The sequence below is a fragment of the Nestor notabilis genome, unplaced genomic scaffold (assembly GCF_000696875.1).
Source record: "Nestor notabilis isolate BGI_N333 unplaced genomic scaffold, ASM69687v1 scaffold17511, whole genome shotgun sequence".
Lineage (NCBI taxonomy): Eukaryota > Metazoa > Chordata > Aves > Psittaciformes > Psittacidae > Nestor > Nestor notabilis.
Genome location: NW_009916234.1, coordinates 18,923 through 34,919, shown reverse-complemented (window position 1 = coordinate 34,919; position 15,997 = coordinate 18,923). Strand labels below are relative to the sequence as shown.

Here is a 15,997-nt window from a genome sequence, read left to right as displayed (position 1 = left end):
TGGACAAAGGCTTCCAGCTCCTGCCTCTGCCCTGCTTCACCCGCGCGAGTGCTTCAAACTGCTACCACCGACAGCCCCCGACATGGTTTCTCCCCCCCACCCCCGCACAGCTCCAGCCGTGCTATCTGCTGGTCAGATGGGCAAGAGCTCTTGAGCCCCGGCTTTTCCTGTTAAATAAAGCGCTGAAGAAACGCAGGTCTCGTGAGCACCGGAGGGCTGCAGGTGGGGGTAGAGGAAGGAGCAGTGGGGCCGCGCTCGCAATCTCGTCGTGCTCACGTCTGGCATTTGTCAGGCAGCTTGGCATGCCGATAGCGAGGTGACAAACAGGGAAATGGGAAGGGCCTGGGGACAAACTTCCACCTGTCCCTGCTGCCGGTCCAGCAATGTGCCTCTTCTCACCAACACGCACCCTCCTGCCCTGACCCCTGCCCCTATCGGAGAGATAAGGGTTATCTCTGCTTGCTCCAGCTCGTGGTGCCAGGGAGGGAGAGGAAGCGGGGAGCCCTGGCTCCCTGCCCCGAGCCGCTGCCCTGCCACTGTATGGGATGAGGACATGAGATGAATGTGTCCCATGGGGAGCCTCTCTTCCCTGATCTCCAGGGCATGGGGGTCCTCATATGTCCCCTCTCCAGCACGCAAACTGGGTCTTCCCTCAGAAGCAGTCAGCCACAGCTAAGCCAGCTGATGAAGCACTGGGGTGGATGAAGACTTTATCCACCAGAGATGCTTTTGTAGTGGGCACTGGGCAGATGCTTTGGGCAGAAATGAGTTACTCCATAAATAGAGAGAAAAAATTGCAGACAAGCATGGGCATCCTCTCTCTGGGAAAAATGACAACACGCGAGGACTGTGGATGTGCAGGACTCCTGCTGCGCTGGCATGTAATAAGCATGCGTTGAGAAGTGGTGCCAAGGCTGAGAGTCCAAGGGACCTTCAGGACACAGCAGCAGCCTGGAGCATGACAGGAATGTGCTGCATCCTGCTGCTTGATACCATGGGCCTGTGCTGGGTGGGAAATGCTGCCCTTATCTGTCCTGCTCTCACCCAGCCTGGGGCTGGCTGTATTGTTTCAGGATCCCATGTCTCTGCTTGTAATCTCAGGCAGAATGGTGTTTGCTCGGGGCTGTTTCTAATGCACTGGGTATTGTCCTCTCAAGCCTATTGGACAAAGTGATGACAAGGACCTGGTAAAAAAAGGTTCTTGTATCACTGCTCAGCTATGTAGGGCACTGGCGGCCTCCTGTCACAGGGACGTTAGGGCTTTCGGTTGGGGTCTGGCACTTTCTGCTCACCCTGCCGGAGGTGATTAGAGGAACACGTCAGCTGAACTTTCCACTATATAAACAGTTGACATTCCAAGGTTAAAGTAAAATGATTTTAAACCCTGTCATCTTTCTGGTATCGCAAAAACAAAAGGCTTAACGTTCAGAAGCGCCAGTGCTCATCTCTGCTCTGTGTTCGGCCCTTTGCCCCAAACTGTGAGCACCACAAGGTGCCTCTGACTCCAAAAATCAGCTTGAGGATCCTTCAGGCTAGGGCTCTATTCTGCAGAAACCTGGGCTGGGATTGTGTTCCTGGTGCACTTGCACCTCCTCCTTCTCATGGCACCCAACATTAACAAGTGACTTCACGTTTGACCCTAATGTGCTGTGTGATTCACCCTAAATGGGATAAAACTCTCTTACAGGGGACAGTTTTTCCTCAGCCATGTAATAGAAGGGCATTGTGCAAAGGAGAAATTTCAAATGGATCCATTTTTTTAAGCCAGGCTTTTTGTTTTTATCACTTTTGTGCTGTAAATCTCTCTTTACCACAAGCTCCTGACAAGGCAGCTGGAGAGAAACGCTGTTTCCAGCTCACTCACCCAGCCTCCAAACCTCTGCTCCAGTGAATAAAGTCAGGCTCAAACTGCCTCAAATGTTTACAAAGGGGGGAGAGGGGAGGGTATTTTCTTTTCCACTGTTCTTCCCTTCGATAAGTGGCTGGGGAGATTTTACTTGAACTCTTCTTAAAAATTCCTCTTCAGTGCTGGAACATTTCACCTCCAAAGATGAGAGCTGTGAAATGCTGGAAAAGGAGCAGCTCAAGGGCCACACTAGAAAAGCCACAGCAGGAAAACCAAGAGCAGGAACAATTGTGGGGCAGGACAGAGCAGTATTGGAGCCTTGAATATCTTGTGTCACCTATGCTAGTTTCTGAGCTGAAATGAAAGTTAAAGTATTTCCTGTTTCAATTCCCATTTTCGGCATCACTCCTGTTGTTTAAACCCCCTTCCTGTCCCAGAGCCCTGCCACTGTCCCCAGATTGCTCTGAGCTCCAGAACAGGCACCTAATATGGGATTTTGCCAATGGAAATAATCCCATGAATTGAGGAACCAGGAGGAACAGAACAAGCAGCTCCCATGGGGCAGAGCATCTCTCAGACCCTCGAACACAGGCTGCCGTCCTCGTACTGCAGGACCCCTCTGGCTTTCCTGCCCCTTTCTCTGCCTTGGGCTCTCCCTGTCCTGCTATTGGCCCTGGTGAAACCTCAGTCACCTTTAGCTTTGTGTCAGCTCCCACACCAGCCTCCCTGCAGCAGTACAGGACAAAGGAAAGTGGAGGATTTTGCTTCTGCCCTCTGGTTGGGGGTAGGTGATAGAGAAAACCCAGCTTAGGCATAAGTGAAGTGCTGGGCACTGGTAGGTAGGAGTGAATCCTGCTCTGGGGTGCAGGCTGCTCTTTGTGTTCCCCAGCAGTCTAGCACCCCAGGGATGCTACCTCACCCCAGAGATTCAGCATCCTACTCTGCTGGGCCTTGCATCCCACTAACATCAGTGGAAATAAGAGAACTGAACTGGAACACTTCACTCCCACCTACTGGGATGTAAAAGCTTGACAGGGCATAAATGGGTAAACCCAAGCTGGCCTCACAACATGTGTGCACCCAGGTCCTCTCCCTCAAGAGGGAGGCAAGAAAGTTTTGTCTCCAGCAGTATCACATATGTGCTCAAAGCCTTGCTGAGGGAAGCAGCTTAAGAAGAGAGATTCTGAGGAGACATGGGCATTTTGCAGTGGTTATTGTTCTAAGATGAGAGCTCTCTTTTGCCAGATGTGGACAAAATAGCCCAGGCTGTGCTGGACTGGGCTGCTTACTGTGAAAATAGTAAAATTTAAGCAATAAATGCAGCTTTTAAGTCGAGGTCAGTCACCTCCTGCAGCCGCTGCAGTACATCCTCATAACCTTGCCAGCCCCGTGCCATGCACACAAGACAACATCCACGTTCACTTCCACTACCTTTTATGGCCTCTTTCACAGCGGAGTTGACAGGAATAATATTCTTCTCCACCAGCTCCAAAGGACCCGGCCTGAGAGCAATCTTTTCATTGAGATCATCTGCCAGTCGGGCTCTTTTCAGCTTCATTTGAGTAGACTGAATGGACCCCTCTGCAGCTGAGTCTAAAAGGCCAAATGGAAGGTGTCAGTTCAGGACCTGGGGCATCTCCAAGCACAGTGCACAGTGAGAATGTGCTTCCCCTTCAGCACAGCCAAAATCAGGGCTGCAGCCAAAGCCTAAGCATGGCTCAGTGCACAGCAGGAGCTGCTGGCAGGCTGGGAGGCAGTATGCTGGATTGGATGGAGCTGATGGGATTTGGGACATAGGTCCTCCTCTGAGCCTGAGGTCCAGCTTCTCCATTCCCAGGCAAAAGTCTTTGTCTACTAGCCTTGGCTTGCAAAGCCATTCTGCAGCTGGAGCATCCTCCCCAAGGACCAGGAATGATCTGCAATGGAAACTTCATTAACAAACTCCCACTAACGTAGGGGCCAAAGTGGACTCCAGCTCCTGCCTGCTAGGAGCCCATTGACCCTTGCTGGCTAATGCAGGTGGATCCCTACTTCCGGGGAACAGCTGGAGAAATGAACCATTGACAGTGTTTGACAGATGGAGTAAATGTCTTGCACTGGAAGGAAAAAGGCTGAGGTTTTGGGAGTAGACATTTGGAGGCAATATAAGAACAGTGTTCCAGGACTTCAGGGAAGAAACAAGCTGGAGAGGAGCATAACAAAGGCAGATAGATCTGGAAACTACAGCCCTACCAAACCCAGCTGACAAGTCTACAGTTATTGAGTGGTGGCATAAGAGTAGCCAATTACACAGACATTTCCTGAACAGAGGTGGTCTGGCTTCTCTGGTGGCTCAGGCATGAGTAGTGAGGGAGTGGGATTCTAAACTAGAACATGTCTATACCCTTGGGGTTCTAAAGTAAGAAGGACTGTGTCCAGGTTGTGCTATCTTCAAAGACTGGAGACTCTTCTAGAAGAGAGATGTAAGCAACAGATATTACAGGGCTTTATACCATGGAAGAATTCTCTGCAGGAGGTCAGGAGAGCTGATCCAGGGTAACTTCTGGCCTCAGACTATACAGGGCAGTAAACACACTTGAGGTGAACAGTAACAGAAGGTGTCTGTGTAAAGCATTTAGATGATGTGAAGTCTCAGTTGGCCAGTTTCAATCACCTCTAGGTCCTGTTATGAACCAAGTAGACACGTGAGTCCATGATATGCCAGGGCACACATTCATGAAATGCAGAGGTGTGTGTGGGGCAGCACAGCCAGCTTGCTCAATACAAAGCCAGGCAGTCTCTGCTCCAGCTCTCCTCTGGCTGTGTCTGCCTTGCCCTGCCCATGCCTGGTGACTGCAGCTGCCCCCACGTCTGGTTTACAGTCCCCTAACTCCTGTAGTGCTTCTATGGTTTATCCTAAGGGAAAGACACTTTCCACCTGATAAACAACCAATGGTGCTAACTCATTTTAGGGATGGACACTCAAGGGAAAAGCAAGGCAGTGGCAGTGATCTGGAATGGGTCCCTGCCTCAGCCCTCCTGTGTGCTAGAGGAAAAAGAAATATGGACTTCATCCATGCTGAGAGCAGAGGCCCGCAATTACAGTTGCCAGAGAGTGATCTGCTTCTTCCAGGCATCTGACAGGACTTCAAGAGAGAGGCTGCACATCCTCCCTGACTTGAAGGAGCTCAGTATCTCTGGAGATAACAGGAGACACCACAGTGTTCTGCTGTCTGTGACGGGATGCAGCAGAGCTGTGCCAGCTCTCTGGCTGGGAAGGGACACCAGGATGGGAGATGGGAGAGGTGCTGTGGCTCATGGACTGATAGCAGGGCTCGCCCTTTACAGCTGTGCTTGGCATGAGCCAGCACACTAAATATCCAGAAGTATGGAAAAACAAAAGACGTCCAGCTTTGGGAGGGCTTTTGCAGCCACCCATTACAGGGATTTCACTGCCCTGGACAATGAATGCCCTGGTGTGCTTTTCATGAGGATCACACCTTGGCATGTCTGTCTAATATGAGTCCTCTCTTACAGCTGTTCTCTACAGTATCTCACACTGGTCCCTGCCAGAGATGGGAGAAAGGTTAGATAACCTTTGGGTCTTCTGTCAGGGAATAAATGTGTGTCCCACCTCCTTAAGACCAGGACTGAATTCCATACATGTGTCCCATTTGAATCTGACCCTCATGAGCAGCTGGGACAAAGTTAATCCCAATAAGAGTCCTGAAGAGAAGCCAAGTGGGGCAGGAAAGACATGAGTCACAAGGCAGGAGACACAAGGAGTATGTGGGAGAAGCTCAGGCAGTCTTACCTTGTAAAATGTGCATATTGACCAGGTCTGATCTCTCAGGCCTGCTTCTGATCTTGTGCTTGAGATAATCTTCAGTCTGCAGGACACAAATGCAGAGAGTTACCTGGGTAGAGCAGCAGTAAGGTCTAGAAAGCATGACCCCATGGTTCTTTAGGATTTATTATAGTGTTCACTATACCCACTCCTAAGATGTCTCCTTTCCAATTTCCCTTGGGTTTCCCATGCCTGGAAGTATTACAAGAGCCTATGGGAAGGATGAGATCTATTCAACGGGGAGTGGTGGATCTTCTCCTAGCTTAGCATACCATGTGGACTTTGAGAGCTGCACCAAGGCAGCTCCAGAGTGTACGGTTAGCAATGACGGCTTTTGTGGCAAGCCTGGCACACTGGGGCTCAGCAGGCCATGAAGATTCCCAGGCTCTCTAACCAGAGAAAGCTCCTGCAGCTCCTGTGCTCTGTGCTCCTCACCCCAGCTATGATGTGGGACTGGGAAAAGCCACTTTGCAGATCACTGCTGCTGAGCTTGTGATCGACATGGTCCTGGAGCCTCCTACCAACTTCCTCATGGCTTTAGGAACAGAAAGGCACTCAGATGTACAAGAACACCATCCATTAGGCCCAAGGAAGTCAGTGTTGAGGGCAGCTGACCTCAAGAATATAAATATAAGCTTATCCACTGCTGAAGAAAAGCAAGAGCACAACTTGGACAAATTACTAGCTGTTTGCTAAATTAAGGTACAGGAAGAAATAGGACCAAAAAATGTACATAGTTCAAAGAGGTTAAAATCTTAAGGATAAATATAAAAGAATAGTACAAGCAGCTGGCGCAAAACTGGAAAACCCACGGTACAAAATGTACAGGATCATGAGAAAAAGATTTCATAAGGACTTCTGTAGCCATGACAAGGCAATGGAAAATGCTGTCTGTGTTCCATAAACAGGAGAAATAATTATACATGCTGCTGGGATGGCTACAGGATTTAATGCATTTTTAAACCATCCTCACTAAGAAGATAAATGGCTATTTATCAATCAGATGACTAAGCCAAAAACTTTCAGCAACAAAAGAGAAGAAACCCCAGTTATCGGGTTGGATAACAGGTTGGAGAATACTCAGATGAGTTAAATGTTCCCAGTCTGAGATACACAAGGCTAGAGCAAAATCTCCAGGAAACTGGGCAAGGGAGAGCATAATTTCTTGCTTTAAATGAGATGGAGAGATGAAACAAGGAATTTATAAACCAGTCAGCAAGATATTGGACCAAGTAATCAATCAGTCTCTGTAAACAGATTTTGAAGATAGAGAGGAGGTGAGTAAGAGCCAGGATGGATTGATCAAGAGCAAACCACATCGCACCAACCTAATTTCATTCTATGGAGACCTGTCAGATTTCTGTTACAGGAATAAACAATGAATGTCATGTATCTTGACTTGAAGCATGTTTTGACATTATCTCACATGGCTTTCTCACAGGCAAGCCAGAGAAATTTGGTCTGGATAAGACTAACATAAGAAAGGAGCGTAGCTGTGGGTCACCAGAGGAATTAGGAATAGCTCACAGTCTAAACAGAAGAATAGATCAACTCACATTACACAGCATTTTTTTCTACTAGCCAATACATTCATTACTGTATTGGAGGATAGAAGATATACTCAAAAGCTCTGAATCATTCAACGGTAACAGATTACAAAGCAACATGATTTGGAGTAATTGAAGAAATGATCTGAAGTAGTTCTGATCCAATTGCAAGGATACTTGGAAAGGACTGCATTCAGGCCACAGCTGATTCTGCACTGGGGTGGATGAAGACTTTATCCACCAGAGATGCTTTTGTAGTGGGCACTGGACAGTAACTTTGGGCAGAAATGAGTTACTCCATAAATTGAGAAAAAAATATAAATGGCTCTGGAGAATCTGGTGATCAGCAGCAGAACCACATTGACCAATAGGCAGCTTTCCAGGAGACGCAACAAAGGATTTCAGATGGGCCCTAAGAATAACAAACTCCTGTTCTATGCCCTGTGTCTGAAAGGGTCCATGTGAAAGGTCTGAATGACAGCTACAGAAATCATTCTAGAGCCAGAGATGGGCTCAGTGGGGAGAGGCTGAAGGGAGGGAAGGTTGCTCAGCCCAGAGGTGAGATGGCTACAGAGAAATAGGGTGCAAAATACTTCTAAAAAATGCTACAAGAAAAAAGCTAAGCAGCTGTGCATGTGCATGAGTAGGGAAGAAAGAGCCATGGGCTTCAATTTCAACAGAGCAGCTTGGTCAGGGAGCTGGGGCCCCTTGCTAAGAGCACAGGTTAGAGAGCAGGGGGGCAGCTGCTGGGGGTGGGCTGTCTGTTGGTGGTCAGAGATGACCCAGCCAGGGCTGTGCTGCTCTGGGGTAGAGGCATGACAGCTTTTCCTCCCTGCCACGCTTGCTGGGTGCTGGAAGGAAGCACTTAAACCCTGCTGAGCCTCAGGGAAGTCAGCCTGCTCCTTGTCCTCCAACCCAGCAAGGTCTTATAGGACATTGACTTCAAAGGCTGTACACTGGCGTGATGCCAACCTCTAACGTTAGTGACATGTTTAAACAAATAATGAACATTTTATTTACTGAAGCCTTTATGATTCCTTACCCTTCCCTCCATAGGTTTTCCCCAGATTATTTTCACCAACACAGTCCCTTGCTTGGACCATGTGTAGGTTCGCCTGGTTCTTATTAAGGTCAGAGCAAGCTGGTGTCTGCACCTGAGTGCAATTAAATTCACCTAATGCATTTCTAGCTAGTCCTCAGGTCAGGTCCTCACTTGGGCTAAGCTGAAATTGCTGCCCTATAGATGTGGCATTGTCCGTGTCAAACCCAGCATTCACACTGCATTACCCTGACTTTCTGCTCAGGTTTCAGTTCCTTTTGACCTTTGCTGTTTATAAGCTGCATTTGTGTCACTGGGGTGCAAATGGTGGAGAAAGACTTCATATGTGTTTGGGTTTGTTTTTTTTTTAGCACCAGCTGAAGCAGAAGAGCTTTCAAAACATATGAAAGCAGTTCTTATTATCTGCTTTCTGTTTGCAGAACCTCAGTTTGGAGGAGTATCAGCTAAACAACAAAGGCCACTGAGTAAGTAGCTGGAAACAGCTGCTGCTCCTTCCCTGTCACAGCTCGAAGCAGGGCATCCTTGCAAAGGAGTATGTTTGTTATGAGCCCATAATGCTCATTAATGTCTTCAATCACATAGTCTAAAAATGCAGTTTGGGATAGATTAGAGCATCCTTCCCTTTCCCCAGGCAAGTAGCCAGTGAAAGCTTCTGAAGAGAAAGACAAAGAGATACAGATGTATACTTGAGCTGTAAAATATGTGACACTTCAGGGATACTTTGGATTGCTTGAAATTCTGTAAGCACACTAATTTTTCAGAGTCATGCTGTGTTTCTTGTCCTGGCCATTTATTACCACAGGAGGCTCAGGGCAAGTGATTTGGAGTGTGTTTAAGTTCAGATGAGCACTTCATATTTCACAATCATTCTTCCTTGCAAAGGTCCTTTCCTATACACAGATTAATGGAACATACTCTTTGTGTTCAAGCAAAACCTGCATGACTGAGTGTTCCCTTTTCCGTGGACATCCCTCCAGCTTGGTCAAGGCTGGATGGGGAGTGCTTGGAAAACTGGTCTGATTTCCCACAGAGTGGTCTCGCAGGGTTTCAATGTGTTCTGGAAATGCCTACTTATCTCTGCCTTCAGTAACATTTAGGGAAGCCTGAGTGCAGTTAGATAGCAGTGCCAGAGTGAGCCTGGCCCACTTAGCCCCTTGGATGTTTTGTGTTCTAATAGCCACACTGCACTGCAGAGCTAAGAGCCAGGCTGCTGCCTGATGACAAATGTGAGTTCCCTGGGGATTTGCTCCAGGTGACAAAGGGCATCTGCATGCCTCCTGCACACTTGCTAAATAGTTAGGATCCTTCAGCCCTGTTTGCTGCTGGCTCTGCCCTAACCCTGCTGAGGAGTGGAGAGCAGTCAGTGCAGTGAGGAGTGGGCTGTGGACCTGTCCCAGAGAGGAAGACTTCAGCTGCTTGGACATTCACTGGAAGGACTGCTGATGCCATGTGAACTGTTTCCTGCCCACAGCCTCTTGTAAACCCCAGGGGCTGTTGTAAAACCCCATAGCTCAGGACACAGATGTTCCACAGCATCTGTGAATCCTGGCTTGGCCCCACCATGTCTGGAAGCAGGGGAGATGCTGTGACCCTCACCCTTCGCCACAGAGCTTGAAAAAAGGATGCCAGAGCAGGGGACAATGATGGAAAGTGCTTTCAAATCCTGCAAGTCATGCAAAGCAAGCCCACGTGTCCCCTCACTGGGATGGCTGCAGGAGTTACCTTGGCTCGCTCCAGACTTTTTCGCTGTTCATGGAATGCGGATGGGCTTTTCAGTGCTGCAACAGGAAAGAGAGAGGAGCAGTCAGCACAGGAGTGGAAGCAAGCAGCTACCAGGGTATTCAGCTACAGCATTTTAATGAGGGCTATATAAATAGCAACACAAACTAGCCATTCCCTTTATTGCACCGATTAAAAAAAACTTAGGAAAGCTCTGGGAAATCCCTTGCTCTCAGTCCATGGATGGAGAGCACGGGGAGCGGAGGAGGCACATGGGCAGGGAGGGGGTGCAGGCTTTGAAACACAGTGCTCTGTGGGACACATCAGAAAGCAGATGTGGCTTTTCCTTGGAATCCTTCCTGCAGGTCATGGAAGGCACCAGAGCCCCCGAAGACAGATGTGGGAAGAGCTACAACCTGAGAGGGGACCTCATCTGCAAGAAAAACCTGCAGGTGATGGAGGCTTAAGGCCAGCAGGAAAACTGCCTGGCCTCTACCACGCTCTAGCGAGATTTCAATGCAAGGTCCCTTGTCCCTCTTCCATCGCTGACCTCCGCTCCACCTCTCAGTGGATGTTGGCCCTGTCCTCTGCCCAGAAGTATCTGTGTGACATGGGGCCTCCCTAAGCAGGCAGCTGCCCGGTCAGCTACCAGGCTGCAGACCATGCCCTCAGCATCTTCTGACACCAAGTAGGATTAACCCAGATGGGGTCCCAAAAAATGGCCAATGATCACTGGCTCTTGGACCAGTGAACACGAGTCCCATGGAGAAATCTGCAATGGAGTCATGGAGAACCTTGAACCTTTACTCTGGTTCAGTAGAAATAGGAGCAGAATTTATATGGTGAAGGGGTTAATATTTCTGACATCCTGCAAAAATTCTTTCCTGGCTGTGTAAGAGGCAAAATTAACTGTTCCCATTGGGACAGAGAAGATATCTGGACCCACAAAAACAGCCTTCTACAACTCTGTTCGGCAATAGGAATCCCCTTTCGATCTTCTGAATGGAATCCAGTAGGGACAGAAACTATTTCCACATAGCACATTTTATACTCCATCAGTCTAGAGGAGGATGAAGAGAAGACTTGAGGGCAGATGGGAAATGTCTGAGGGCCCTCTGTGTTGCCTTTTGATAGGCAACCCCCAGCGTAACCCCTATAAACCCCAGTAAATCACAGTAAACCACTATGTGAGCCTATTCCTGCTCCTAACATGGGAAAGCAGACATACAGACAAGCATTACTGTGCCATGCTCCAGTAAGCAGCCATGAGGACTTGTGAGGTTTAATCAGAAGCAAACTAAAATGATGCACACACGAACATGAAGTTAGCAAGAGAGATGACTTCTCCAGCCCCGCTCACTGTGAAGTACTGACACAGGGAGTGTGCTACGGGCATCGACCAAACACCGTGCTGTTCAAGAGGAACATGTTGCAGAATTTAGTAATTTACCAAGATTTTTGGAGGAATTATGTGGATGCTGCAGCTTGTATTAGTCTGCAAAACAAATAGAGACATTGCTAGCTCTTGTTACTCAGACAACTTGTCAGGGGATGACATGTCAGCTTGAGATGGCTGAGGGTCTGGAGGCAACAGGGCAGAGTTGCTGTGCTTGGTGTTGATAATCTTGGGACTATTGCCTCTAAGGTTTCAGTTAGAGGATGAGGTGGTGGCTGTGTACAGCAAAAGTCTTCAAGCACAGCTATTTCTGCAGCCCATCACTCTACTGGGAGCCTTGCCTTGAAGGGAATCCTTGATGCTGCAAGCTGCCTCCCTTCCTCCTGGGTACGTGATCAGGGTCTGGCTGGGGCCTGGGGCAGGTGTCTGTTCAGGTCCAGAGAGATGGGTCACTCATGCTGAGCCCTACAGCCTGTGTTTCTGCAGGTGACACCACATGTTCTTGGTTTAAAATGCTTTAGCTAAGCCTGTACCAGTTTCACCAGGACAATAAAACCATGTGTTGGTGCATGAACTGGAAACTTCCTACTGAATGAGCCTGAAGAAAGGAACAGGCTCTGCTCTCACCTGCTTGCTGTGTGCCAAAGAATCTGATCTCCCCTCTCTCTCAGAGGATCCTCCATACACAGAGTCACAGGGCTGCAGGACCTCAGTGGCTGCTCTTGCCTATCAGTCTGTGCCTGTCACTATTGGCAGAGCCCTTTTCAGCAGTGTTGATTGTTTTGTCAGCCAGTTGTTTAATTTACAACCTGAAAACATCTGAAAATCTGAGCCCAGCTTTAAAACCGAAGCCTTGTGCAGTGCTACTGCTCCTGAGCATCCTCCTTTAGGCAGTTTCCTGCCTTCTCCAGTGATGAGGCCATATGAAGGTTTCATAGTTCTTAGAGAAACATCTGAAGAAGTGTGATCAGAGCTCAGGTATGCAACGGCATTAATCTTTTCCAATCAAACCAAGCATAGACTGGGCTTTGGTAAGGATATTCTCACTGCTATGCTCAGGTAACAGCATACAACCCTCAAATCCTTTATCCATTGCTATTCTCTTACTCTGACCTTCTGTCTCTCTGGTGTCTGTATAAAATGCATCACTTACTTAGAAAAACAAAGTTTCTCTGTCCTGGGATTATATCAGCAGAAAATGTATGCAATGGGTTGAAAGCAATCCTTGTGCAAAATCCAATGTGCAATGTGGGATCAAGTGCATGATCCAAGCCTGATACAAAACCTGACTTTCACCATGGAGACCAGCAATGTCCATCTTTACTCTTTCCAGAAAGGCAATTCTCAACCACTGTGCTTTATAGCCCCATGGGTTCATTTCTTGCCCTCCTGCAATGCATCTGAAGTGAGGTCCTGTCTTGGTGCAACACCTAGAGCCAACCTCACCCACTGGTCTTCAGAGCCAGCAGGGCATGGGAAGGTACCATAGAATCACAGACTGGTTTGGGTTGGAAGGACCTTAAAGCTCCTCCAGCTCCAACCCCCTGCCACGGGCAGGGACACCTTCCACTAGAGCAGGTTGCTCCAAGCCCCTGTGTCCAACCTGGCCTTGAACACTGCCAGGGATGGGGCAGCCACAGCTCCTCTGGGCACCCTGTGCCAGCGCCTCAGCACCCTCACAGGGAAGAGCTTCTGCCTCAGAGCTCATCTCAATCTCCCCTCTGGCAGGTTCAAGCCATTCCCCTTGGCCTGTCCCTACAGGCCCTTGTCCAAAGCCCCTCTCCAGGTTTCCTGGAGCCCCTTTAGGCACTGGAGCTGCTCTAAGGTGTCCCCTTCAGGAGCCTTCTCTTCTCCAGCTGACCCAGCCCAGCTCTCTCAGCCTGGTTCCAGAGCAGAGCTGCTCCAGCCCTCGCAGCAGCTCCGTTGCCTCCTCTTGACTTGCTCAAGCAGGTCCACACCCTTAAATAAAGACTTGTTTTCCATAAGGAATGACTGCACGTGCTCAAGCCATGGAGAGTCTGGCTGGGGCTCCCATGTACTAAATGCTGATGCCTGACGCTCCCTCCTGAGGTCAAATGCAGCAGTTAAATTTTACGTGTTTGTTTTTCTAATGGCAAAAGTGTCTTTTGTCCTATTACTTTCAGGGAGTGAACTGTGCTTAAGCTTCCCAAAATGGCCTTCTTGGACAGAACCCAGACTGCAAAATGTCAGAGTAGAATCTGGGAGTGCAAAGAAGTCATAAGTAACAGGAAAATACCCTTCAGTTGCCATCAAATAAATCTGGTTTAATATGTGGTCTGCAGTGTGTAAGGTTTTCAATGTTAGGTGTCAGTTCCATGCACTCAGTGTGCAGAGCAGTGTCAGGTTTGCAGACCTCTCAGTTGGCACCACTGCTCCATACACGTGCAAAGGGGTGTCTTGCACCTTATCTGATTATTCCCACTTTTACAGAGTGGGCTTCCCAGTTCAGGAGATGTTAGGCATAGTTTTGGCCACTGACTCTATTTCCAGTGCTTGCAATACTATAACAAATGTCACTCCTGGAGTCCTGTGGTTAAAATGCTTGCCCTTTGGTGTCAGGCAGCAGAAAATCTGAGCGCTTAAAGGAATAAACAGAAGGTAAATAGGAAGAACATACATTTATCCATCTTAAAACCATAACGATAATTTTGACAGTCATGATTTTTGTCATCCTGCTCAAGTTTTCTTAATGCTTGCTGGCAATACTGTACTGAGAAGGTGTCTGTTGCTGGCTACCAAGACACAATCCTTTAGGAAGGCAGCTGCATGGGAAGGGCTGAGGGCTGGGCAGGGTGCAGCAAGCAGTGCTAGAGCTATGCTCCTAGTGAGTTGTTCTGCTGTTTAGACAAGAGCTGCATCACAATCTTCAAGGTCAGCCAGAAGAGACAGAAGTGACACAGGCTTTGGAAAGTTGTGGTCTTAGCAGTGAACACAAGGGGCCCTTGGTGAGGATAAGCCTCTACCTGGGCCCTAGATAGTCACAGATTCGTGCACATGGAGCCTGAGCTAGGTCAGGATGGAGTTATCCATCGATCACGGCTGAGCTCCCAACAGCTTTCCTTAGTAGTGCTACAGGTTTCATGATGCACTTGCAGGTGCAGAAGGGGATCATGTTCATTCACTTACATTTTGGGATCTAGCAACTAGCCTTCTGGTGCTGAATGAGTACATATTGCTCTTCAGGCTTGAACGCCAGCTTAAAAAAGACGAATGTCGTCAGAGAGGGGAAAGCATGGACATTTGTTGGCAGCAAGCAGGCTCAGGTGGGATTTCACTGGCCTCAAGTCTACACTGACAGTTCTGTCCTGCAGCTTCCTGGCTGGGCACAGGCACAGGTCTGGATATGTCTCGCTCATAGCAATGCACTGGGGCCAAGGCAGTTACCCACCACTTCCTTCTTCCAGAGCCTCATGGAGTGGGCTGTCTCTACCTTTTCCTCGTTCTGTGGGTCTGATCCTGCCACAGAGGTTCTTTGCTTTTACAGAAGGACATGAGATTCTCTGCTTTTGCCTACATAAAAAGCTTTGTGAGTCTTCTGCTTGGAGCTGGATATGCTAGTCTGCTACGGTGACCTCTGGGACACGGAGCTATGCAGCTGAGTCTTTGGATGCTGTAAGTTAAGCATCTCTCCTGACTTCAGTTTGAGCAGTGGCATTATAACCTATGTGGCAAATGCTGGGCACTGTTGTTCAGCAACAGGAACTATGGTATTTCCATGGGGCAGGAAGCAAGGTCCCCCCTGGTAATAACCTGCTCAGAGCAGAGTGGGTCCAAGGCAGGCAGCTGGTGCCACAGCGTGCTCCAGCAGTGGCCAGGATGAACAGAGGAGTGGGTGACAAGGGCACAAACAGGTACTCACGTGGCATGATGCCTTGGTCTGCCAGCTGCTCACGGGTCCTTCTCTGCTGAAGCCGTAGCTGCAAAACTGTAAGAGAGACAGCGTCAGAAAAAGAGGCAGGATTTTAACTCTTCTCTGTGAGGGTGCTGAGGCGCTGGCACAGGGTGCCCAGAGAAGCTGTGGCTGCCCCATCCCTGGCAGTGTTCAAGGCCAGGCTGGACACAGGGGCTTGGAGCAACCTGCTCTAGTGGAAGGTGTCCCTGCCCATGGCAGGGGTTGGATCTGGAGGAGCTTTAAGGTCCTTTCAGCCTAAACTGGTCTGGGATTCTGTGAGTCTATGACAATGTGCCAGGGGTCTCTGTGTGGCACAGAGGTCTGGCACTGAGCTTTGCTGCTGCTGGACCAGCCTCGGTGCAGCAGAGTGCTCCAAGGCAAGGAGGAGCTGCGTAGGCTGAACCACCCTTATGCTCACTGCTGCAGATAGATGAGCTGGGCAGGACTGCTTCTGGTCCAGGCAATACCCTAGTGCCTGGGGCAGACTGATCCTTGCCTGGCACTGGTGATGGGTGATGGCCATGGCTTCAGCTCAGGTAGCTGCTCAGCTCTGAACTCTGAAGCTGGGAGATTCTCCCTCCTGCCAGCACTGTAGGTTGAGTAGAGCTGTCCAACTCCATCACTCTCCTGAGGGCCTGGCAGAGTACTTCCAGCCCTACAAGGCTCTGCAGTGGATGGAGATAGCCTCAC

At 49.0% G+C, this 15,997-nt stretch overlaps 1 protein-coding gene across 1 annotated transcript; it reads right to left on the bottom strand.

The window, feature by feature from the left end:
* Positions 1 to 1,864: 1,864 nt before the first annotated feature.
* Positions 1,865 to 15,340, bottom strand: MKL1 (megakaryoblastic leukemia (translocation) 1; the record flags this gene model as incomplete). The annotated part of the gene is made up of 5 exons (XM_010024488.1): positions 1,865 to 1,964; positions 3,275 to 3,439; positions 5,640 to 5,715; positions 10,002 to 10,057; positions 15,275 to 15,340. Coding segments are annotated over 5 exons (463 nt in total), but the record flags the coding sequence as incomplete, so codon positions are not given.
* Positions 15,341 to 15,997: the final 657 nt, after the last annotated feature.